Source organism: Heliangelus exortis, chromosome 22, assembly GCF_036169615.1.
Source record: "Heliangelus exortis chromosome 22, bHelExo1.hap1, whole genome shotgun sequence".
Lineage (NCBI taxonomy): Eukaryota > Metazoa > Chordata > Aves > Apodiformes > Trochilidae > Heliangelus > Heliangelus exortis.
Window position 1 is genome coordinate 3,816,454 of NC_092443.1, and position 21,147 is coordinate 3,837,600.

A 21,147-nucleotide genomic window follows, 5' to 3' on the forward strand; every position below is an offset into this window, starting at 1 on the left:
CCTGCACATGGACCTTTAAGGCCTCTTCCCCTCCCACCCATGCTGTGGTTCTACCCAAGCACCAAAAGCTTGACTCAAACCTCTCTCAGTGCCATTGCCAGCCTGTGGTGGAAGGGGAGGGAGCTGTGAGCACCCCCAGGCTGCAGCACCTTCCCCCGGGGCAGGGGGGCAGGAGGAGGCTGCTGGAGCAGAGCCTGGGACAGGACACTGTGTTCAGGGTGACATTGTCAGCCCCAAGGACCAGTTCATGGTCCCCTGAGCTGCAGGCTGCTGGTCCCACCCAGCTGGTGTGGTGCTGCCAGCTCCCCTTTCCAGCCATTCTCCTGTCCAGAGGGAAGGGCTGGCAGGGATTTCCACTCCCAGCAGCCAAGAAAACCCTACAAGGCAAAGCCAAATCCTATTCCAAGGTGCTACACACCCACAGGCCTTGCCTCACCCTTTTGCTTCCTTCACAGGTGTTTTTTAAACCAGAAAAGATCAAGAAACACAGCAAAAAGAATCAGTGTGAAGTACCAAAAACCTTTATTTCCCCCCAAACCATAACAACATTTGACATTATATTGATTTCCTCATATATTTGTTATTTCTCTACATTAGGAACCAGATACAGAAAATACAAACACGATCTGTTGAATCAAAGACGCCACAGCATTCCGTTAGAAAAAGAAACAAAAAAAAAAACAAACCTAGAGGAGCAAGATAAAAATGGTGAAAAATAGTCATTCCCTCCAGCCCAAACTTTCCAAGAATCATCATCAAAATAGAGCAGTGGAAGTAGCTTCTCTTTCTAAACGCGCTTCTGCTTTAAGAAAAAAGTTAGATTTATCTTTAGATTTCAAAGTAAAAAAATGTTAAACTATCTTTCAAGCAATTTTGGAAGTTTGCATAGACCCATTCCCTTTCCAAAAATATCAGCCATCTCTCTATAGAATCTGATATAAATCAAGTGCGCGCCTCATCTCACGATCACCAAGCTCAGTTAACTCTCAAGAAAATAAAACATGATCTCCCCTTCCCCTCCCTCCCTCCCTCCCCCCACAAAAATACGGGCTCTACTCTTACTCCCTGTCTTTGAGGCAAGTCCCGAGGCTCAGCCACACTTCTCACTCAGAGCTCCATCCCAAATTCCTTCTTCATTCCCCAGTTTTCCATGCCTGTTCCCTCCTGACGGGGCAGGGGTGATGGATGTGGAGCTGTGGAGGGCATCGGGCTGGGATGGGCTGAAGGACCACTCATGGGGAGGGGAATTTTGAGCTGATCATCCCCCCCTTCCCCCCCCCCTTTTCCCCAGAGGGAGGAAGGGGCTTTTCAAGGACAAACATCTGCAGCCAGGCAGTGTTTGTAGGAACTCATCCCCCCTGGGGACCACAGCCTTGTCCACAGGGCTGTCCCCAGAGCAAGAACTCGTTCAGGGTGAGGTGTTGGGGGCAGAGGGTGGATTTGCAGCTCCTGGGTAAGGCAGCGAGGGGGGAGAGCAGGGGCCCCTCTCCAGGAGGGGTGTTCAACCTCGGTGCTCGAGCGTACCTGGAGTGAGGTTTTTTTTTTTCCCAGAGGTTCAGGATGGGGAGTGCAGAGTCCAGCTGCACAGCCACCGGTTTAAAAAGAAACAACAACAACAAAATAAATAAAAACTCAAACCCCTCCTATTAAGATGAGAATGAAATAACCTATTTTCTCTTCAGGTCTCAGCCCGATTTGGAACCCTCTAAAAACTGAAGCAAACATTTAAAAGGGCTTATTAACTTTCTGAGGGGGAACAGGGGGGCAAAGTGATGTGGCAATGAGGGGGGGGCAGGGAGAGATCACACACTTGCTGCCTGTCCCAGTGAGGGTCAGGACAGCACAAAGGCCCCCATGTAAAGTGCCAACCATACAGAAGAACACAACGGAGGGGCAACAGCCTTCTTCCCCCTTTTGTCATCATCTTTGAAATGTTTTTTTTCCCCCCCATCAATTTTGCTTTGAAACCTATCTCCTTCACCCAAGTCACAACTAAACCTATTCTTTTGGACAACAACTCAGTTTACACTGTTCGGTTTTTTTGTTTTTAAAAAAAAGTTAGTAAAAAAGTTACACTGAATTTCCCAACTCTTTGCAATGGGCTTTCACCAACTATAGGTCCAGGAGCTGGGTGAGCAGAGCCAACAGATTTCTGGCCCCCAGACCAGAGCAGAGAGCCAGCTCTGCTCTCCAGGCTCAGCCAGGTGTGAGCAGCCCTGCTCGCCAGCATCAGAGACCCAGGGGACACAGAGTCCTGCCAATAAGGTCCTTTTACTTGTTTAAGCCACCTCTGAATCCCCTGAGAAGGGGAACAATGTGGGGAAGAACATCCTCCCTCTTCCGCCCCAGACTAAAATATCAATGAAACAATAATGCAGTAAAAACCAACAAAAAAAAAAACCCCAAAAAAAAAAAAAAAAAAACCAAAAAAAAAAAAAAAAAAAAAAAACCAAAAAACAAAAACACACCACCAAACTAAACCACCAGCCTGCTGGGTTTATTAAAAAAAAAAAAAAAATTCAATAAACTTCAAGACAAAAAAACAACCACCAAAAAAGCAACACCCAAAAGGAAACTAGCCAGAGGTTTGGGTCTGGAAACTGATTCACTTCTTAAATGCTCAAAGTCCAACAAGGAACAGATGGCAGGGATGCCACAAGGAAAAAGTGCTCGCAAGATCCAGCATCCCGAGAGAGTCTGTGGGACAAGTGACCCCACTTCCACCCACCCCACCCTGGCCAGGGATGCTGAGCATCACTCGTGGTGGGCACACAGCTCTGGGGAGCTCTGTGTGGGATCTAGAAATGGGAACAGACTGCTCCTTCCCTCCTCCAGCTCTGCTCTGGGGGTTCCAGCCCAGGCTGAATGACTTAGGGCTGCTTTCTTATTCCAAATGAGGGGTAGGAGAGCTAAAAAGCTACAGAAAGACCAGGACCTGTGGGGTCAATAACGTGGAGACAAAGAAGAGAGACCCTAGTGGGACACAGTTATCAAAAATACAAGCAGTGGTGTGCCAAGCTGCTGGAAGAGAAGCCAGAGATGTGCCAAGTTGGCCACAGCTGTGTGATGGAGCAGGTTACACCTCTGCCAGCCTGGGATGGTGAGATCAGCTTTCTGAGAAGCTCACTTGCTTCTCCTCTTGCTTTGCTGGAAGGAGATTCCTCCCTCTGTCCCACTGGGGATCTTGTGACATCCTGAGCTGCCAGCGCCCCAGAGCAGCCGCCCCTTGCCAGGGGGAGCCCAGAAGAAAGCTCTGGGTTCCCAACTGCTCTGACAGTGACTGCCATTGTTTTCCATGGGAAGAGAAGCAGAGCAGCAGAAGTGAGCTGGATTTTGGCCCCTTTCCTGGCTTATGCTTGCTGCTTTCAAGCCCTGGTTGGACTTGATTTCTTGAGGGGCTTCGCTGGCTGGGGAGCAGCCCAACTCTCAGCCCAGCATGGCCAGACAGGGCAGGAACACCCCTTGCTGCCCCAGCCTGCTCCTGCCCTCACCCTGACCCCAGCAGAGGGTCAGGCCAGGCCTGGCTTTTTGGCAGAGCCTCAGGGAGAGAGAAAAACAGGCAGTTCTCCCCTTCCTGCAGACATGCAGTGTCCCAGGAAGAGGGCAGGATGCTCACCAGCCTGCTAGTGAGTGCCAAGCCTACCCAGGCTGAATGGAGATCACCATTAAAAAACACCAGCAAGTGTGAAAGAGCTTTTGTTCTAGACAGACTCAAAAGATCCAACAGCCTTTCCCTACATTAAACCAAGCCAAGGTGTTCCCTGTATGCCTTCTTACCCTAATCCAAAATGAATTCCCTTTGATTGGGAAAGGGTGAAAAAGATCCAAATCCTATGTGTGGTCTGTCCAAGTACAGAAAGAAGCCTCTTGATTCAAAGAGAGAAACCATCAAAACTGAATAAGCAGCCATATAGCTGTGCCCCCTTGCCTAGCACCCTCCCCATCCTTAGCTAGCAGGGCAAACAAAAAAATTTATAGATAAATCAAGGCCCTTTCATGCCTTGTTTCTCATTCTGACAAATTCCCTTTTCCAGCAGCTCATCTGCATGCATTCTGGCTACAGAGACCAATTAATCCTTTTTTGTTTGCTTGTTTGTTTTCTCCTTCAAAAAGAAAAAAGGCATGAGAATAATTAAGGATTTGGACAACAACGTGCTCAGTTACAATTCTTTCCTTGCTGAAGGGGACAAGTGTGCAGGCGTGTGAGTGTGCACGCACACGCGTGTGCCAGGGGAGGGCACGGGGCTGCCTGTGCTGTGCCCAGGAGTGTGTCACTGCTCCCACTGCTACTGCAGGACACCAGAGGAAGAGGAAAGGGCACCAGACAGAAACAGCTTATCTGCTGAGAGAGTCAGCACAGGAAGGGCTGCAAGCACAGCCTGCTGGCAGCGAGTCTGCAGAGCTCCCTCCTCCTTTGCAGTTCTGCTGCCAGGAGAATCTCTAAGAGGGAGCTGAAAGGGACTGACATCTCTGCCATGCACAGCAAGGAAAAGAGGCAGCTAAAGTGCCAAACAACTGCAGAAACCAAACCCAAAGAAGAGCAATTGAAAGATCAACCAGGGAACAGTTTGAAGCTTTGTCAGAAGAGTTCACTCACCACAAAGCAGGTAAGAATGGCTGCTGTGGTTAATGCAGCAGCAAACACCCATTCTGTCTTTGAAGACAGAGATGGTGGCTTCTCCCCAGCCCCAAAAGGAACCATAAATCCCTACTGACCAACAGACCAACCAACACCAATTCCCTTCCTAGCCCAGGCCAAGAGAGGCAATTGTTTATCACCACCACAACAGAGAGACCACCGCAGCCAACTGCATCCTACTCTGGTCCAGGGGAGAGCTATCAGACAACTGGATTCTTTTCACAATTCAAGAAGGGCAGTTCCCTTCCTGAGCAAAAAAAAAACCAAACCAAAACAAAAACTAAACTCAAAAAAACCCCAAAACCCACCAAGGAAAAAAAAAAAAACAAAAAAACCCCAAAAACGAAAAAGAGGCTTTGTATTCCAAGCTCCAACAGTGACTATTTGTTGAACCAGTCCAGCAAACAGGAATTACACTCCTGGAACAGCAAGTAGAAGCCTCCCCCAGGTAAAATCTGGAAGCTCTAAAGTGCTCCTGCTAGTGCTAACAGATGAACACTGCCCTTCCATGCCCAGCAGTGGAAGGGGTAGCAGTTAGTGGTACAACAAGCACTAGCATTTAACCGTTTATCAGCTCCCATCTGGATCACGGTAGTTTTCTGAAATGCACTTTTTTGGGAGATATTTCCTATGACAAGTGGATGTTTGGGGATTTGAGGGTAGGAAGTGAAGTGCACACCGTAGCAAACTTTGTTCAGTAAAACCGTTGCCTTGGAAGGTGATGTTCCCTTGCAGAGTCAGTGGAATAAAGCCTCCTGCAAGTGGCCATTTCACCGTGTCACAAAGAAGCAGCTCTCAGTTTGGTTAGGATGGTTTCCCCCTCCCCCAGTAGTTTGAAGAGTTCACAGTGGTATAACCCAAAGTTTTGGGGAGACAGAAGCTGAGAAGTCCCCTGTTGCAAGTGAATGGTAGAGTGAGGGATGCAGATGAGAAACATCCTCTAGGACTAAGGATAAACCCAACAGACACCTTGTGTCTGATCAGAAACAGGGGGAAGGACAGGCACTGGAAAAAATGGGAAGCAGAGAAGGGTAATGCCAACACAGGGAAAGTGCATGATCTGGAGTGGTCTTGGAGTTGTTCTGCAGTGCAAATGTATGGGGAGGGGCATGGAGAAATCCCTTCTGGAATGCTGCATGAAGAGAGGTATAGGTTGGCATCCATGTTGCAGCGGACTGGGTAGGGGGCCTGTTTCCAGCAGCTCTACCCTGTTCTTCACATTTAGTGGGTTTCAATCACCACTGGCTCATAAACTCCAGAGGAGACCCTGGGGAGGCAGTGGGGGAGGAGAAGAAAAAGCCAGGTTATTGTCCTCAGTCACTTAGAGCAAGCAAGTTCTTATTCATAACTCTGCTCACAAACCTCACCCTCTAACCCCACACAAAATACTGAAAATAACCAGTCAGTCTGCTGAGAAGTCAACTCTTGTAACACAAACCAGACAGCTACGTGGCAAGCTAACACCAGACTGCTTTAAAGAGCTGGGTGTAACACATGAATCCTTCTAAAGCAGAGAGGAAAGGGGAGGGAGTATACTGAGCAAAGAGCCAGGGTTCCTGGCTTTGCAGTGCTCCTAATTTTGTCACTGACTTGACACATCTTTGCATTACCATTATTGCCTTGTTTGGGTTTGGTTTTTTGTTTTTTTGTTTTTGTTTTTTTTGGTTTTTTTTTTGGAAACCTCAAAAGGTGCTATAAAGGCTCAAAGGCAACTTGCCAAGACACTTCACTAGAGGTGCTGTGGCAAGAAAAAGTTTTATTTGTCCAGAATTCTTTCACAAGAGAACAAACCCTTAGAGAAGAGGGAGTTGGCAGGGAAAAGGGACACTGAAGCACTGCTGCAGCTTTGCTGCAGACCAGCAGGAGGCAAAGCTCCCCACCTCCCAGAGGCTGCAGGATCCAACCAACCTCTACCATTTTGTCCTTTCACTCCTTATTTCTGCTCCTGGATCTCACAACTAGGATCACATTACCCCTTTGAGCTGCTGAGAACTGGGTTCACACTCCAGTGCAGCTGTAGCCTGTCACCAGAGGGAGCCCAGGGGTGTTAATGTGGGCATAAAGCCACCACGTAGCACATGATGTTTAGAAACCTCTCCTGTAGCAAAAGGTGGAAGTTTCCTGAGTACAAAGAGCCAACTAATCTCTCTGGAGCCCCTCTCAGTCTGCCAGCCTTTTAGGAAGCCTACCTGTTTCCCAGCTGAATGCCACTCAATGTCGTTGTTCCATCTCTGCTCACAAATAGCCTCAGGTTACTGTCTGCAGACAAAGGAAGTCAGGGATCAGAACGGGGGCAACAAGAGTGTTTCTGGGAATGCATGTGCATGTTTTCTGGTGTTCCTAAAGAAGCTCCTCTTCTTGCTCTGGAAGGGAGCCTCGTGTACAAACCAATCACAGCATTAAGCTTTGAAAGAGTAAATGCAGAGAAATCACTTAATTGATACTCCCCCAGCTGCTTCTTTTAAGGCAATGCCAGTGATGCAAATTCTTGGTCAGCTTAGACACATCTGAGCAGGTGAGACATGGGGCCTCATGCTGCTTTTGTAGGCTCATCACTGGAGGAGAAACTCAGCACATTCTGCTGGTGAGAGGTGGCTACATTCAGCTTAGTTTGACTTCATGCTGAGCCAGGTGTAGATCCCATGAATAAGAAAGGTGACATATGCAATGATTTAAAGTGAACAACAGTAAAATACAGAAGCATCTTCCTTCAACAAGCTAGACTCAGGTTTAAAACTTACTGAAAAAACACAATTAGATAAAAGAAGATTAAAACAAACGCTGTGTCACTATTAGTTTTCTCTCAACAGATTCTGTGGCTGCAATGGAGAAAACCCCTCCTCAGAAACCCCAACAGACCTGCTCACCAGCATGCTGTGGCCTGTCTTTCTTCTCATCTTTTTGCAGACATGGGCACTGTTTCCACTCCAGTTGAGCTCTCCTACTAATAAATACCCTTGGGCTGACCCTGGAGGAAGGCCACTGAACAGTGCAGACAGCTGATGTAACCCATATCCACTGCCCTGAAGAACCAATATTTTTACCCTCCCTTCCTGTATGAGCTGCTGCTCAGCCTCTGATGGAACGTGTAGAACAGCAGAAAGTGTTATTTCCTAATGGATGTGCAGCTCTCAATCCCACATGGTTTGTTTACCTACCCCAGAAACACCCAGCAAGCACTGAAAGCAAACTGCTGTCAAAAGAGAAAGGGAGTCAATAGCAGATCAGATCTGACTGAGAAATTTTGGCAGCCTTGTAAAAAGAAACAGGCAAGACATCCCTTTGGAGACTGATCCTCTCACCTTCAGTATTGCTGACATCTGTGAAGTCCTGACTCTGCATTATTTTCTCCACTATATCATCAGCATCGATCCTGGTGTCATCCACTCGGGTTGGGTGACTCTCCACTGAGTCCTTTTTCCTCCTGGTGAGAGAAAACAAGAGGAAAACTTTATTCAGCTTTTCAAGACACTGACTCTATAGCTTCCTTCTGGCTACCTCTGTTCTACTGCAAGAAGCCAAAAGGAGCAGATTCTGTCTTGCCCTCCCAGAGGAGGCACTTTGCTCCTCAGTGACCTACCGGGAGGGTCTGTCCAGCAGAAGGGCTGGTCTGGGGGGGCGAGGGGGCTTCTCCAGTTTGTGGTCCCGTTCTCCCTCAGGACACTCCACTGTCATGCTCAGCCCTCCAGAGGCACTGCTGCTGGTGGAGGTGTTCCTGCGGTGGGTCAGGTCAGACATGCTGGAGGAACGGGAGTGCTCCGTGCTGTACCCTGCAGACACACCAGAGCCATCACAACCCAGACCTCCTCCCCTTCCCAGCAGTGCAGTTAAGAGGCAGGGCAGCTTCACACCAGTGTTCTGACTCCCATACACAGAGTTCTGATCCCCATACAGAGTTCTGACCCCCATACACAGAGTTCTGACCCCCATACACAGAGTTCTGACCCCCATACACAGAGTTCTGACCCCCATACACAGAGTTCTGACCCCCATACACAGAGTTCTGACCCCCATACACAGAGTTCTGACCCCCATACACAGAGTTCTGACCCCCATACACAGAGTTCTGACTCCCATATACAGAGTTCTGACTCCCATACACAGAGTTCTGACCCCCATACAGAGTTCTGACCCCCATACAGAGTTCTGACCCCCATACAGAGTTCTGACCCCCATACACAGAGTTCTGACCCCCATACACAGAGTCCTGACTCCCATACACAGAGGTTTAGACATGTTCATCTGCAGAGACTGAACAGGAGGCTCTGATAACAGAGCAAGGAGAGAGAGATGACTACAAATCACTCCCAAAATGTGCAGGAGAGAAAAGAGGCTGGGGCCAGTGCTTGGCAGAGCTGTGCACATCAATGGTTACCAGAGATCTTGGACTGCTGGCTGGCGTAGCTGGAGTTCCGCGAGTGCCCCGAGTGGAAGACTTCCTCTGGGCTGGACAGGTTTTGATCTGGTTCTTCTGGGACACCTGCCAAGAAACAACAGGGCACTTCACTTACACAGCTGCCAAGCCAGCACATTGTCCACTGACCTTCTTGGACTGGAGACTGAGCTTGGGATACGAGATGAAAGAAGAAGGGTGAGACTGTGGGCAGAGCCCTGCTGTACAGATCCTGCTGTACACAGCTGGGGAGGAGGGAAGACAACAGTGAGCTTCTCTGTCACAGTTATCAGTAATTCTAGCACTCAGCACCTGAATTTAAAAGCATCTCTGCAATCTTGAAACATCTAGAAGGACAGGCATCATCTGAAGCTACTCACCACTCAAATCATTAAGCTAAGACCAAGAAAGCATCACATTGCCTCTGGCAGCAATGTGTTAAAACCTCCACTTGGGTGCTTCTCCTGTCACTACCTTTCCCCTTCTATTACTTGTGAGAGAGCCCATGCCATTTAAATCCCATCTGAATTTCACACAGATGCCTTACAGATGCACCTCTGCTCCTTTCCTATCGCCCCTGCTTGTCTCTTTTGCAGCAAGCTTATCCAAAAGTGCACAAGTTAACCAGCTTTTTCAGAAAACCACTTGCACACTGTTCTAAGTTACTGAGGTGATGAGACTAGAGTGCTATTTTGGTGCAGTGTTTCTGCCTGCACATTTGGAGTGTGCTGGAAAGGAAAAAAAAAAAGCTGTGGGAAAATGCAGCGCCCTTGAAAATGGGCTCATCAAGAAGCTGAAGAACTCTGCATCAGCAGCTGGAACAAGGCCATTAGACCTCAAACCAACCTCTAAAACCTTCAGAGGAGCTTTTCCAGCAGATAAGTCTGAGTAACAGAATAACTGAGTGGATAACGACAGAGAGCAGGGAAGAGCGCAATAGATGAATCATTAAATCCCCAGCAAAGTGTAACTGCTTTATCTTCACTAGCAGAAAAATACATGTGACAAAGATTCATGCTACCTCTCCCCAGCTGCATTTAATACAAGTTTTTGTTTTCCTTCAGTTTTCTTAATGAGCAGATGAGTGAGGATGGGTGTGGGAAAACATGAAAAAAAATCAGTGATTTCCATGCTTGCAATTGCTGGGAAAAACAAAAGAGTGTCCAGGCAGAGCCAAAGCCTTGCATGGCTCCAGGAGGGACACTCACTCATACCTGAGCTCAGAATTGTAGCTCTGGGCTTGGTCTGACGCAGGGAACCAATTGTGGCTGAACTGCTGCTGCTGGTGGTTCCCTCCCCCTTACAGGTGAGCTGCAGGGTCGAGTCCTGTCCTGGTATGGTGATGGATTTGGCAGTGGAAGGAGGGCTGTAAGCAGAAGAGAAGAAGGTTACAAGCTGCCAGGCAGGGACCAGGAGTTATCTCAGCCATTCCCACCCTGCTCTGCCCCTGCCCTTTGTGGTGGTGAGAAGCTGGCACCTCCTGTGAGTAGTGACACAGTGTGACTTTTGCTTTCCTACAGACAAAACTTGGGTCTTCTCTACCTTGTGCTACATCTGGACTGCATCGTAAGAGAAATGAAGCTTCTTAGGTCAATTAAGGCAAGAAGGGACCATTCAATCAATCATTTATACAACAGGCTCAGAACCTGCACTATCCTCCAGATCATCCAGAGCTGCCCTTTTCTCCCAACACGTGTCCAGTGGCCAACTGGTCTCAGAGTTTGCTGTTGTCCAGCTCTCCATTCCAGCACCCATTCACTAAACCTTTTTGACTCAAGTCAAAAAAAACCCTCTTATCTCAGGAACCCCATCCCCCTAAGAGAGCACTTTTACAGTGATCAAATAACATTTCTCTTTTTTAACTGAAAATTTAACTCCTTTTCAGTGAGACTAAAGTGTTTTTCCAGCTGTCAGAATTATTTTTCTGGTTATTCTACGTGCTCCCAACATCCCTTTGTAAATGCTGACTGCAGGGCAGAACTGTGAGTGCCTGGAGCCCCCTCCCTTCCTCCAGAAGAGTTTTTGGGTGGAAGCCATGGCATGTGCAGCGTAGCAAAGTGAATATTCCTCTTGGAGCCCTAACTTCCCCAAAGACCAAAGTCTGAAGTGGAACTAATAGCTCATATTATGCTCTTTAAGTGAGGAGCGTGAAAGAAAAACTTTTATTTGTCTCACTTGGAGCTCTGAGGGAAGGTGCTACATGAGAGGACCTTTATTTTCTCTATCAAAACACTGCAAAGTGCTGGGAGGATTTTATATGGGAAGCTAAATAGGTTTTGTAAAGGTTTCAGGAAACCCACAGCATGCCTTCCCCAGGGAAAGAAAGAAAAAAAACCACCAGGTTATCAGTGATTTACACACACCCTGGGACTTTGGGGACTTTGCTTTGCAGGTTAATGAGGCCTTTTTTACAGCCTTAGTCAAGCAAACTGTTCCTGCAGCAGCTGTCAGAGCAGCCCTGGGTCTGTCAGCTCAGGCAAACAGCCTGCTCTGCCCTCCTTCTCCACACCAGGAGGTTCACCTGAGTGTTGCAGGAAGTCAGTGCTCAGAAGTGATGTCCCAGCACAGTTTAATTCCTGCCTAATCCCCTAATGAGGGCCATTTCTCAAAAGCTCTGCTGATCAAGGACTTGCCTATATGCAAAGCTTCCATTTTTAGACATTTGCACATCATCAACATATAAGGAAAAAAAAGGGGAATGACTACAAAAATCCTAAGAAAATTAGGCAGTTTGACTTTCAAATTGACCCTACTTATACTAAATGGATCCCTGTAGAAGAAAAGGAGGACTAAAGTATTTCAGCCTTGTTTGTTGCCCTTTCAATTCAAGATCTTTATCCTGTGTGGTATGTGCTGAAGTGTGTCTGTTTCCAAGACTGTTTTCTTCATTGACCTTTCCCTTCAGGGAGGTCAGTGAAACCAGCCCCAGAGCTATGAGAAATTCTATCCTTCACACAAAACATGAAGTTTGTTATCAACATCCATTAGTTTCCAAAACCCAACTGACACTAGCAAGGAAAATAATGGCACAACCAACACCCACACTGGGAAAACCAGAGCAGAGGACAAACCCACCAACAGCAGAGTCTGACTGATCTATTCCAGCTGGTTCAACAATCCAGATCACCAGTTTCAAGCTTTCCCTTGGACCTCCAAAACTCAAGGACATTCTCCCTCCCTTTCTCCCTCCCTCTCCATCCATTTTACTCTCCAGCAGAGAACTGCAGAAGAACCAGGTGTCCTGGTCTGCCCAGAATGGGGCAAGTACCCAAAAACTCACGTTTTGAAGCAGGGGTCCCCTGACAGCAGGGACATTCCAATTGTGACCTGGAGAGTGGGGACAAGGCACATTGTTAGCTATGCTGCAGCAAGCTCCTCATTTCACAACAGCCAGGAGGTCAAGGGGGTAGGTGTAAAGATTAGCAAGACCTAGCTCCTTTCCAAAGGAAATCAGCTTCAGGAATTTAGCAAGGTTATTTCCTTCCCTGCCCAAGTCACTGGCAGTGACTCAGCAAAACACCAGCCTGGCCACCCTGACAATGTACTTAGAACCCCCCTCCCTCTGCTCATGCTTCCTTTGATGACCAGAAATTCTATTGAGGGTCATCACTTGGCCAAGTGGATGCCAAGATACCAAAGGGACCTTCTCTCAGATCTAGCACTGCACTCTTTCTGAATTTAATAGTAGGATTTCCACTGGGGCAGCACCAGCTGCTGTACCTTTAGGATGGAGTTGTCCTGTCGGGTGTTCTTAGTATCATATCCTTCCAGCAAGCAGCAACGGACAGTGGATCCAGAGCCTGCAAATTCTGCCAGATTTAGATCAGCAAAGCCCAGCTGTAGCCAAGAAAACAATGGAGGGGAAGGGGAGAGAACAAAAATTACTCAATAAAGGGATCCGCAGTGTCACGCAGACAAAAGGCAGAGCGAGCACCTGTGAGCAAGGGAAGAAACAGGAGCCCAGCACACAGAGTCTTGAGGATGGGAAGAATCCCATTCCTAATCCCAAGCCAGGTAGACCCTTGGAGGCTTCCAGGAAGCCAGCCCTGCCTGGAGGAAGCAAGCAGAGAAGCAGTGCTGGCCAGGACAGTGTTAACCAACCCGCAGCCGTTGCATAACCAAGGACATGGAAGGCACTAGGTCAATGATGTGGAAAAAACAGAATCACACATAGACAAACATAAGGCACCCTTTGTATCAGGCCATCCCAGAATGCAGTGGAGCATGTGAACCAGGAGGTGAGAGGGTATTGTTACAGAGGAAAGCTACACCATCCTGAAAAACAAACCCAGGGGTTGAGCACAGCAAGCTGGCAGTCAGGAGCCACGCAGCAGAGATGTGGCTGCGGGGCTGGGGAACTCCTGGAGCAAAGTTTCCTCACCACTGTTAAAGTTTAACAAGCAAGTGGTATGTTTGACAGGCAGAAAGGAAGAGAAATATTTGGAGAGATTTAGCTGTGAGCTCTCTAAACCTTCTCTAACAAAGAAGGATGCCAAGGTGTCAGGCAAATTCAAAGAGGGTACTGATGCTTCTAGATTAAAGACAAACACAATGAAGAGCACTGTTGTTTTTCTGCTCTAATTCCTGGTGCATTAATACTGTGTTTCAAACAAAGAAAGTAGTAGCTTCTTTCAGGAAGAGATTTAGCAATGCAAGTCAGTGGGTTCTCATTTAATCTGATAAGGAAGAAATGCTGTACCCTGTATTGGGCCAATCCATCCAAGCACAGAAAGTTTGTGTCACTCCAAGGTATGGATCAGCTTCTGCAAGAAGATGAGGAGAAGATGGAGAAGCAATAGCTCAGACCTAGTGTTATTCTGTGCACTGCAGTATTTCTCCTGCCCTGGTGTTGACAGCTGGGAACCTCCAACAGAAGCACCATCCTAAGGAAATGTGGAAGCTGGTAGAGTTACAGCAGTAACTGTGGTTTGTGCTGTTTGAAGCCTGGGTCCCGCTGCTCCAAATCAAAAGTCTCAACCACAGCCTCCACAAGATAAATGATCCAGGGGAAGACAGGAGCAAGATGAGCATAGCTGCTTCCTCCAGCCCATTCTCAAAGGGGAACAAGAGCTGATGGCAAAGGAAAAAATGTGTGGGATAGAGCAGGGATCTTTCCTCAGTGAAAAGGAAGAAAAAATAATAGCCTAACTTTTCTCTCACTTTTCTCCCTTCTGAAGAATTCCCTTAACTCATGTGTTTCTCCAGCCCAGGCTATAGATGTTCCTCTATCTCTTCTAGCCAAGTGCTATGCTACTTAAGGAATATTCACTGATAAGGAAAAAACTGTGAACTTTTATCTCTGAGATAAACAGGACAGGAGAAAGTCACAGAGCGAGCTTCAATCCATCACTGTGAGGAAACTGAAAGGCAGAGGAGGCACAGCATGATCACACCAGCAGAATGACATGGCACAGGAGTGGCCCAGACCCAGATCCCTTTTCTTCCACTGCAGCACTAACTTCTGGGAGAAGATCAACACTGGAGGACAGAGTGTGGAAGAACGCTCCAGCGACCCATGTAACGTGCTGAGGTCAGAAGCTCTTCTCAGGAAGCAGACTCCCAGTATATAGAGGAAGGATCCCTTAACAAAAGGATGTTTTCAGATATAACCTTTCAGAATAGTTTCCTCAGTTTGCCAGCCAGCTGATGGGGTTTCTTCCAGCTCGGTGAAAGAGTTTCCGCTTTGTCAGTCCTTCCTGTTGGCTTCCTCTCCATAACCCCTGACACTGAAGTGACATTAACGTCAAACCAGAAAGGTGTGTGAGTCCATGGAAACTCTGTCTTGAGCACAAACAGCTCCATCACTCTCAGTCCCTGCTGAAGGGGGGAGCAGGTAAAGAGTATTTCACAAGCTGCATTTTCATAGACTTCTGGGAGAAATGTCAGGAGTCCCACGTCACAGTTCTGTCACAGGGACCTGCCTGGAACAAGCCTGGTCCATAGGGCAAGACTACAAGGTTTAATCACCCTGTCTGGCATGACATCCCTCATCTCTGTGCTGCAAAAAGGCTCAGGTCATCTCCTGTTGGATTCCAGGAGAACACATCCATCTTCTTCACAGGAGAACAAACAAGATGCCAGCCCAGGAGATGAAAAGTACCTGAGTTTTGGTCTCTAGTTCAGGGCTGGAGCAACTGGGTCTCTTTCAAAATGCCACTAAATACAAATGGAGACTGACTAAAAGGAAAGTAGGTTAGAACATGGCCTGAATAAGAGCACAGGTTAACTCCACCATGGAGATATGCCTTCAGGCTTCTTTTAATTCTACGTTTACAAATCCTGTGGGAAGCTTAAGGATGGACACTGCAGGAGGAACAGGCTGAAGCATTTACTTTGACTCAGAGGCATGTCTCTTTATCCAGCTATACTGCTCTCCCTGCACAGGCTGCTCTGCAGAAGGGAGGAATAACCTCCCCCAGTGTGAATTTAGTGAAAAAGAAACTGATAGCCCCAGAGACCATGTCCTAATTAGCAACAAAAGAGGAACAGTTCGGGCAGCAACATTGTCTTCTATCACATAGCAGCACACAGGAGTGAGTGCAGTTCACCCATCAAAGCCAGTTGCCTCCTTGGTCTCAAGAAGGGTATTGATTAGAAGAAATTCTTACAAGGTTGTACACGACCTGAACATCTGTTTATTAGAAACTAACAGCAGTGGCTCATTTTCAAACAACGATGGTTTCAGGCTCTGTGTGAGCTCAGCTTCTGAGCCAACATTGTTTCTGATGCAGCACAAAGAGGAGAAGGGGGTGGCCCATTGTCTCTCCCATGGCACAGGCAAGAAAACAAGGGAGGACAACCCAAAACTAAGACCCCTGCTGAACTGTTTGGTCTTTGCCTCAGTGCCTCCTGTGTTTTGGAAGGCAGTGATCTCTGCTGTACATTTCTGCCTGCATTCACAAGGCAGTGAGGTGCCTACCCCAGCCACAGCTGCTGCTGTGTTCTAGAGAACAGAACTGGAATCTGTGTTCTTTTATTGGTGAGATGCTGCCAGAAGCCAGAGAGTTCACATCTGACTCAGAACTTCCCCAAAGTTTGAGGACACACAGATCATCTTCCCAACCCCTGTCTCCAATCCACATCCAGTGCAATTTGGATGCTGTCCCAACAAGTCAAATTTTTTTGGAAATTGCTTAACTCAAGCTTAAACTACAAACTAATGACCATCTCTCCAAACTGCTTCACACAACAGCCACTGGCTTCTAATGGGTGTAAAGCACTAAGAGAAGACAAGACCATCACTACTTCCACATTTGCCCTTTCTGTGCTCTTACCTTTGAGTAGGTTTTTCCGCCCTTCAGCTCCTATAATGGGATACAAAACAGGAAAAGCAGTTGTTATATGTGCTGGGGAAACAGGGAGAAAATCATTAATTACACAGTCCTGGAATTTGCTCTTAGGATTTCACAAACCCCTGTTTCCCAAGGGGAACCACCCTGGTTGCTCCCACCCTCTGTCAAGCACCCTTACTGGAGAGAGACTCCATTTGAGTTGCACCCTGGCTCAAATAACCTCTTTCCTACCCCTGTCCAGGCAGCAATTCTTGCTGCTAAAAAAGCAGCTACTAACAGACATCAGTACCCTGCCAGGAGCAGAGGCTGGATGCTCACCTTACGGACAGATACTCGGCAGATGCAGGGGTCCAGGAGTCCTGTAGCTGGGTTGGCACTCATTTTACACACAAAGGTGAATTTCTTTTTCCAGCGGACACAGTTTTCCTGAACCTCTTCTCTATAAGAATGCAAAAAAAAAACCCAAAAAAACAACAACCCAAAACAAACTTAATAGTGTCTTCAAATAAAGGCATAAAGCTAAATAAAGCCCAGCTATATTAAACATTTTTTTTAATGACTGGTGACCTGCCCTGTACAGATCACCTACAACACAGCTTGGTCCAGACCACCTGAAACTGCACCACACAAAGGTGTTCTGGTAGCATCAAGCTCTACACTAGTCAATACAGGTAAAATCCACCTAGGACACAGTGAGGACTCACCATCCCACCAACAGAGTTTGCTTTTCAAATTCTCCTAAGCTCTCTGACATTTCCTGCCTAGCTGGTTTAGCTCATTCACCATCCAGCCTGGACAGAGCCAACCTCAGTAACTGAACTGGGCTGAAGGTTCACAAGCTTATCTTCTGACAGTGTGCCTGTTTTGTACAGCCTCTGTGCTATGTGTCCTGGACAGCTTGTCCCTTCCAGGCAGCCATCCTGTTTCTTATGCTGGGACTAAGCCAGTGAGGACAGCCAGCTCAAAGGAGGACAAGAATGGACGTGGAAACACTCCTGGTACACACAGACAGGGCCACACCAAGCAAAAAGCAAACGCTGTGCTTCAAATCATGGGGAGGGTTTTGGACTGTAAAGCAGTTTCAGCCAGAGAGGAGGGGGTTTTACACAGCTTCTGAGCAGCCTACCCTCATCTCCATGGTGAGTGGAGACACACACAGCTCCAGCACAACCTGAGCCCACAGGAGGAAGAGCAGAAGCCTTCCCAAGCTCAGGAATTGCTTGAGGTATTGCATTGCCTTCTGCAGAGCCCCTGGGAAGCTGGATTTCACCCTTCAAAGGAGACCTGAAACAAGGTGTGGGGGTCATTCCACAGGGCTCAGGGTCCCCACTGAGCCTCTGCAGGACCTGATCAGCTTGTGGCTCAGAGCTTGGCCTTCAGCCAATTAAGTTCTCAAAGTAATGAGGTGGGGGGGGGGGAGAGGGACGGCACTTTGATAGCTATGAGCTGGCAAGTTTGCATCTTGCTCTTATCACTCCTCTTGGCACAGGACAAAGGAGCAAGGGCACCTGATAAACTCCTTGCTTTAGCAGGGAAAGGGAAACTTCCCACCATCTGACCCAGCATGGTGTGGGCCAAAGAGATCGGTGGCAAAGGGGAGAAGGATCAGTCCTGGTACTGCTGCAGCCCTCCAGGGAAGGAGGGAAAGGGGCAGAATCCAGTGTGCAGCCCAACAATCCCTTCAGGATGGATACCAGGACCTGGATCCTGACCCAGGAGGTCCTGCTGGTCCTCTGAACTGTTTTGTGGGATATGAATGTGCTGACAAAGACGACCACAGAACAGAAAAGAGGTAGCTGACAAATAACTGAAACCTGTAATCCTCTGTAAAGCAGATAAGGGCCGTTCATTCCCGTTTCAAACATGGGAAAACAGAAGGCAGCAATTCCTTCAGGGCAGTGAACTTAAACTCCTTCCAGACAAGACCAAGGCTGGCTGTTGAAGTTACTGAAAACTGAGGCATCTAAGTGCCAAAAACACTTTTGAACCTGGGATTAATTCAAGATGAGATCTGGTTCTCATTGCTCCACTTAACTCACTCCAGTTCTTTCAGACAGGAGAAGAAACACAGAGGGATTAAAATGACTTTGTCTATAATAAAATACTCACTGAGCCAGTCAAATTAGCCAAGTTATATTTCAAGTGGGAGGTGCCTTAAGCCTGACTGAAAGTAAGTATCTGAAATGACCTGAAGTAAGGAAAACTCAATGATACAGGCAAGAAAAAGAACACAACAGAGCAGAGAAATGTTTGTGAACACACGTGCTTCAGAAATGAAAGCAAGGTGCACAAAATACAAAAAACATTAAATATTTTAGCAAGCATTGGTTATCTTGAAAAAGGAACTGCTACTTTCTAGAGAGCAAAGCTAATGGTAATCCTCCTAATGACTTTAACCTGAATCCTGGGTGGCAGATATAAGTGAAGGGTCATGAAATGAGACAGGTCCAACAGCCCAGAGCTTGCTCACAAATGCAGCTCAGAGCTCCAACTCCTGCCAGATGTGAATATTTCAGTGACTGAGCTCCAGCTCCCAAATGCCCATTGCTTGTGCCCAGCTCCTTGCAGCTGCCTCACCAGCAGGATGGGCAAGATCTGCTCCAGCATGCAAGTTCCTTACTCATCAGTTCTCACCCCTATTACAGTGCAGCTCTGATGAAGCATCTGGGGGATTCTGTGAACCCCAGTGAAGGGTAATTATTTGAAACCATAGCAAAAAGGACTGACTGGTACTAGAGCTCCTTTGTAGCTCATTTTCTGTTGGCATAAGCTCTGCTAAGAGACACTCTGCTTCCTATTAAGGATGTATGTTGGCCCTGCAAAACTGCTGTAGATACCACAGGGTGCAGGGGATTAGGAAAAGGATTTGGGGAGGTTATGTTACCCACAGCATTGCAAAGGGCAACCCAAGCTGCAGGTGCCTGTAGCCTGGGGCTTTTTATGTCTTCAGAAGAGTCTGCACAGGGCAAAAAAGGAGTTTGCAAGATAAAATTCAGAGTAATTTTCCAGTCACAAGTTTCACAATCATTCAACAACGACTTCCAACTTTCTTTTTCGCTTTAAAGAGAGGCTTTTAAGGGTGGGGGCTGGGGCTGTATCCTTAGACAGCCAAATGACAGCACTATTGTTTCAAGCCAAACTCTAAAAAAATTAGTTCCACATTTCCAGAAGATGGCATACAGGGAAGCAATGGGCTTTGTCTCTCCACCTCCCACCAAGCTATCGTTAGGACTGGTAATTAGAGAACACTAAAACAGGGGGGGAAATAGTGGACTCAGATGAGGAGCAGACCTGTATTTAGCCCTACAATATTCTCTGATGTACAATTCAGAACTATCACACAGAAGCCAAAAACACAGGAGAATCATGGTGAGGGCTGCACTGAGAGGCGTTTCCTTCCACTCTAATTACAAGGCACCTAAAAGCAAAGCAAAAACTAACAGTTTAAAACCAGAAGTGTCTAATTTTAAGTTTTACTCTGTATTTGGAGAGGAAGAAATAGAACAGACCAATGCCTGGTACCAGGTGCCAATTCAATGGGTTTTCAGAAGTTTTATTTTTAAAAAGCTGTCTGTGCCATTTTGCAGAATGACTCCCAGAAGGTTGAATAATCCCTGCCAAGCTAAGCTTTGCCCTCTTCTGACTTGAGACTTATTCAAAGCTGTGTAATTACTCTTCCAGACCTAAATATACCTCCTCAGAATAAACCAATGCAACCCTGAGGCAACTTTTGTGAAAAGTGAAGTTCTAGAAAGAGCTTCTCAGGGTCTGCCAAGCTCAGAGCTGCTCATCTACCTCCAGCTCCTTGACCAGCCAGAAGGAACAGTTCACAGCATCCCCCTGCCACCACCCGACCTCTCCAGAGAAGATTTACCAGAAAAAGAGCAATTAGAAGATGGATTTTAGAGAACAGATGTTTACCAATTGTGATTTTAGTGCCACAGACACAGTAGCACTGTCACAGAAATCCACAAAACTCACTTTGAATGCAAGTTAGCTAAAGCAAACACTTCCAGAAAAGGCCACAAATATGACCTATGCTATCTTGGGCTCCCACATGAAAACCTAGCTAATGGAACACCAGAACAGAGATTAAAACTTCTATTTACAGACTCAAGGCTGAGTTGTGCCCAACTGGGTATCATGCTTCAAACACAACCCCATCAAACAGTTTTGCCTTGCTGAGACAGTGTGAAAAGCAGATGTTTCACTCTTACTTTATGGCAGTAGTCACACGTAAGACAGTTAAAAGCACAAAACATCATAAAAATGCCCCAGGCTCACTGGGAGGGCAATGACAACAACAAAAAAAAAAGTAGATTCCTAACACCAAACATTTCAGCAGAGCAATGTGTCTCAGTCTGATGTTTCATGCACGGGAGCAGATGTGGGAAAACCTCGGGCTAAATGAAACAGTGTACAGATAAGCACACACAAAGAACTTCTTATTCAGATTTCCTCTTCCTCATCTACACAAAGGGGGAGGGTGAGCTTTCCCATTTTTGATGCCCAATCCACATGCTCACTGTCCCCTCACCTGCAGATGTGGATCTGTGTCAGATCCTTGGAGCAGAACTAAGCCTCCTCACAGCATCCTCCTCCCTGGTTCACTGCTGCTCCAAGGAGCACAACATCACTGAAGCAGCACCTCCATCTGATAACACCATTTTAAAGAGGCCATGGAGCCAGCTCCCTGCTCAGATACATTTAGATGTGATGGACTGAAGGAGCCCTGACACACTCCAGCAATGGGTGTTTGAAGGAGGAAGGTAACACAACCTCAGCTGTGCAGGTACAATCCCCTCGAATCACAGAGGGAAGAA

At 47.2% G+C, this 21,147-nt stretch overlaps 1 protein-coding gene across 2 annotated transcripts in view; it reads right to left on the minus strand.

Annotated features, from left to right (window-relative positions):
* Window positions 1-505: 505 nt before the first annotated feature.
* Window positions 506-21,147, minus strand: part of EEIG1 (estrogen-induced osteoclastogenesis regulator 1) — a 37,284-nt gene continuing 16,642 nt past the window's right edge. Inside the window, exons 1-11 of one of the 2 annotated variants that reach the window (XM_071766566.1) lie at window positions 17,029-17,137; window positions 16,643-16,763; window positions 16,307-16,336; window positions 12,753-12,869; window positions 12,313-12,359; window positions 10,247-10,398; window positions 9,015-9,119; window positions 8,220-8,409; window positions 7,942-8,063; window positions 6,829-6,898; window positions 506-5,906 (exon numbers count right to left, since the gene is read on the minus strand). In XM_071766566.1, the coding sequence (XP_071622667.1) occupies window positions 5,861-5,906; window positions 6,829-6,898; window positions 7,942-8,063; window positions 8,220-8,409; window positions 9,015-9,119; window positions 10,247-10,398; window positions 12,313-12,359; window positions 12,753-12,869; window positions 16,307-16,336; window positions 16,643-16,705 (942 nt within the window). In that variant the 5' untranslated portion in view covers window positions 16,706-16,763; window positions 17,029-17,137 and the 3' untranslated portion in view covers window positions 506-5,860. Of the gene's footprint in view, window positions 5,907-6,828; window positions 6,899-7,941; window positions 8,064-8,219; window positions 8,410-9,014; window positions 9,120-10,246; window positions 10,399-12,312; window positions 12,360-12,752; window positions 12,870-16,306; window positions 16,337-16,642; window positions 16,764-17,028; window positions 17,138-21,147 lie in introns of those variants that run through there. The other variant, XM_071766565.1, reaches the window with a different exon arrangement.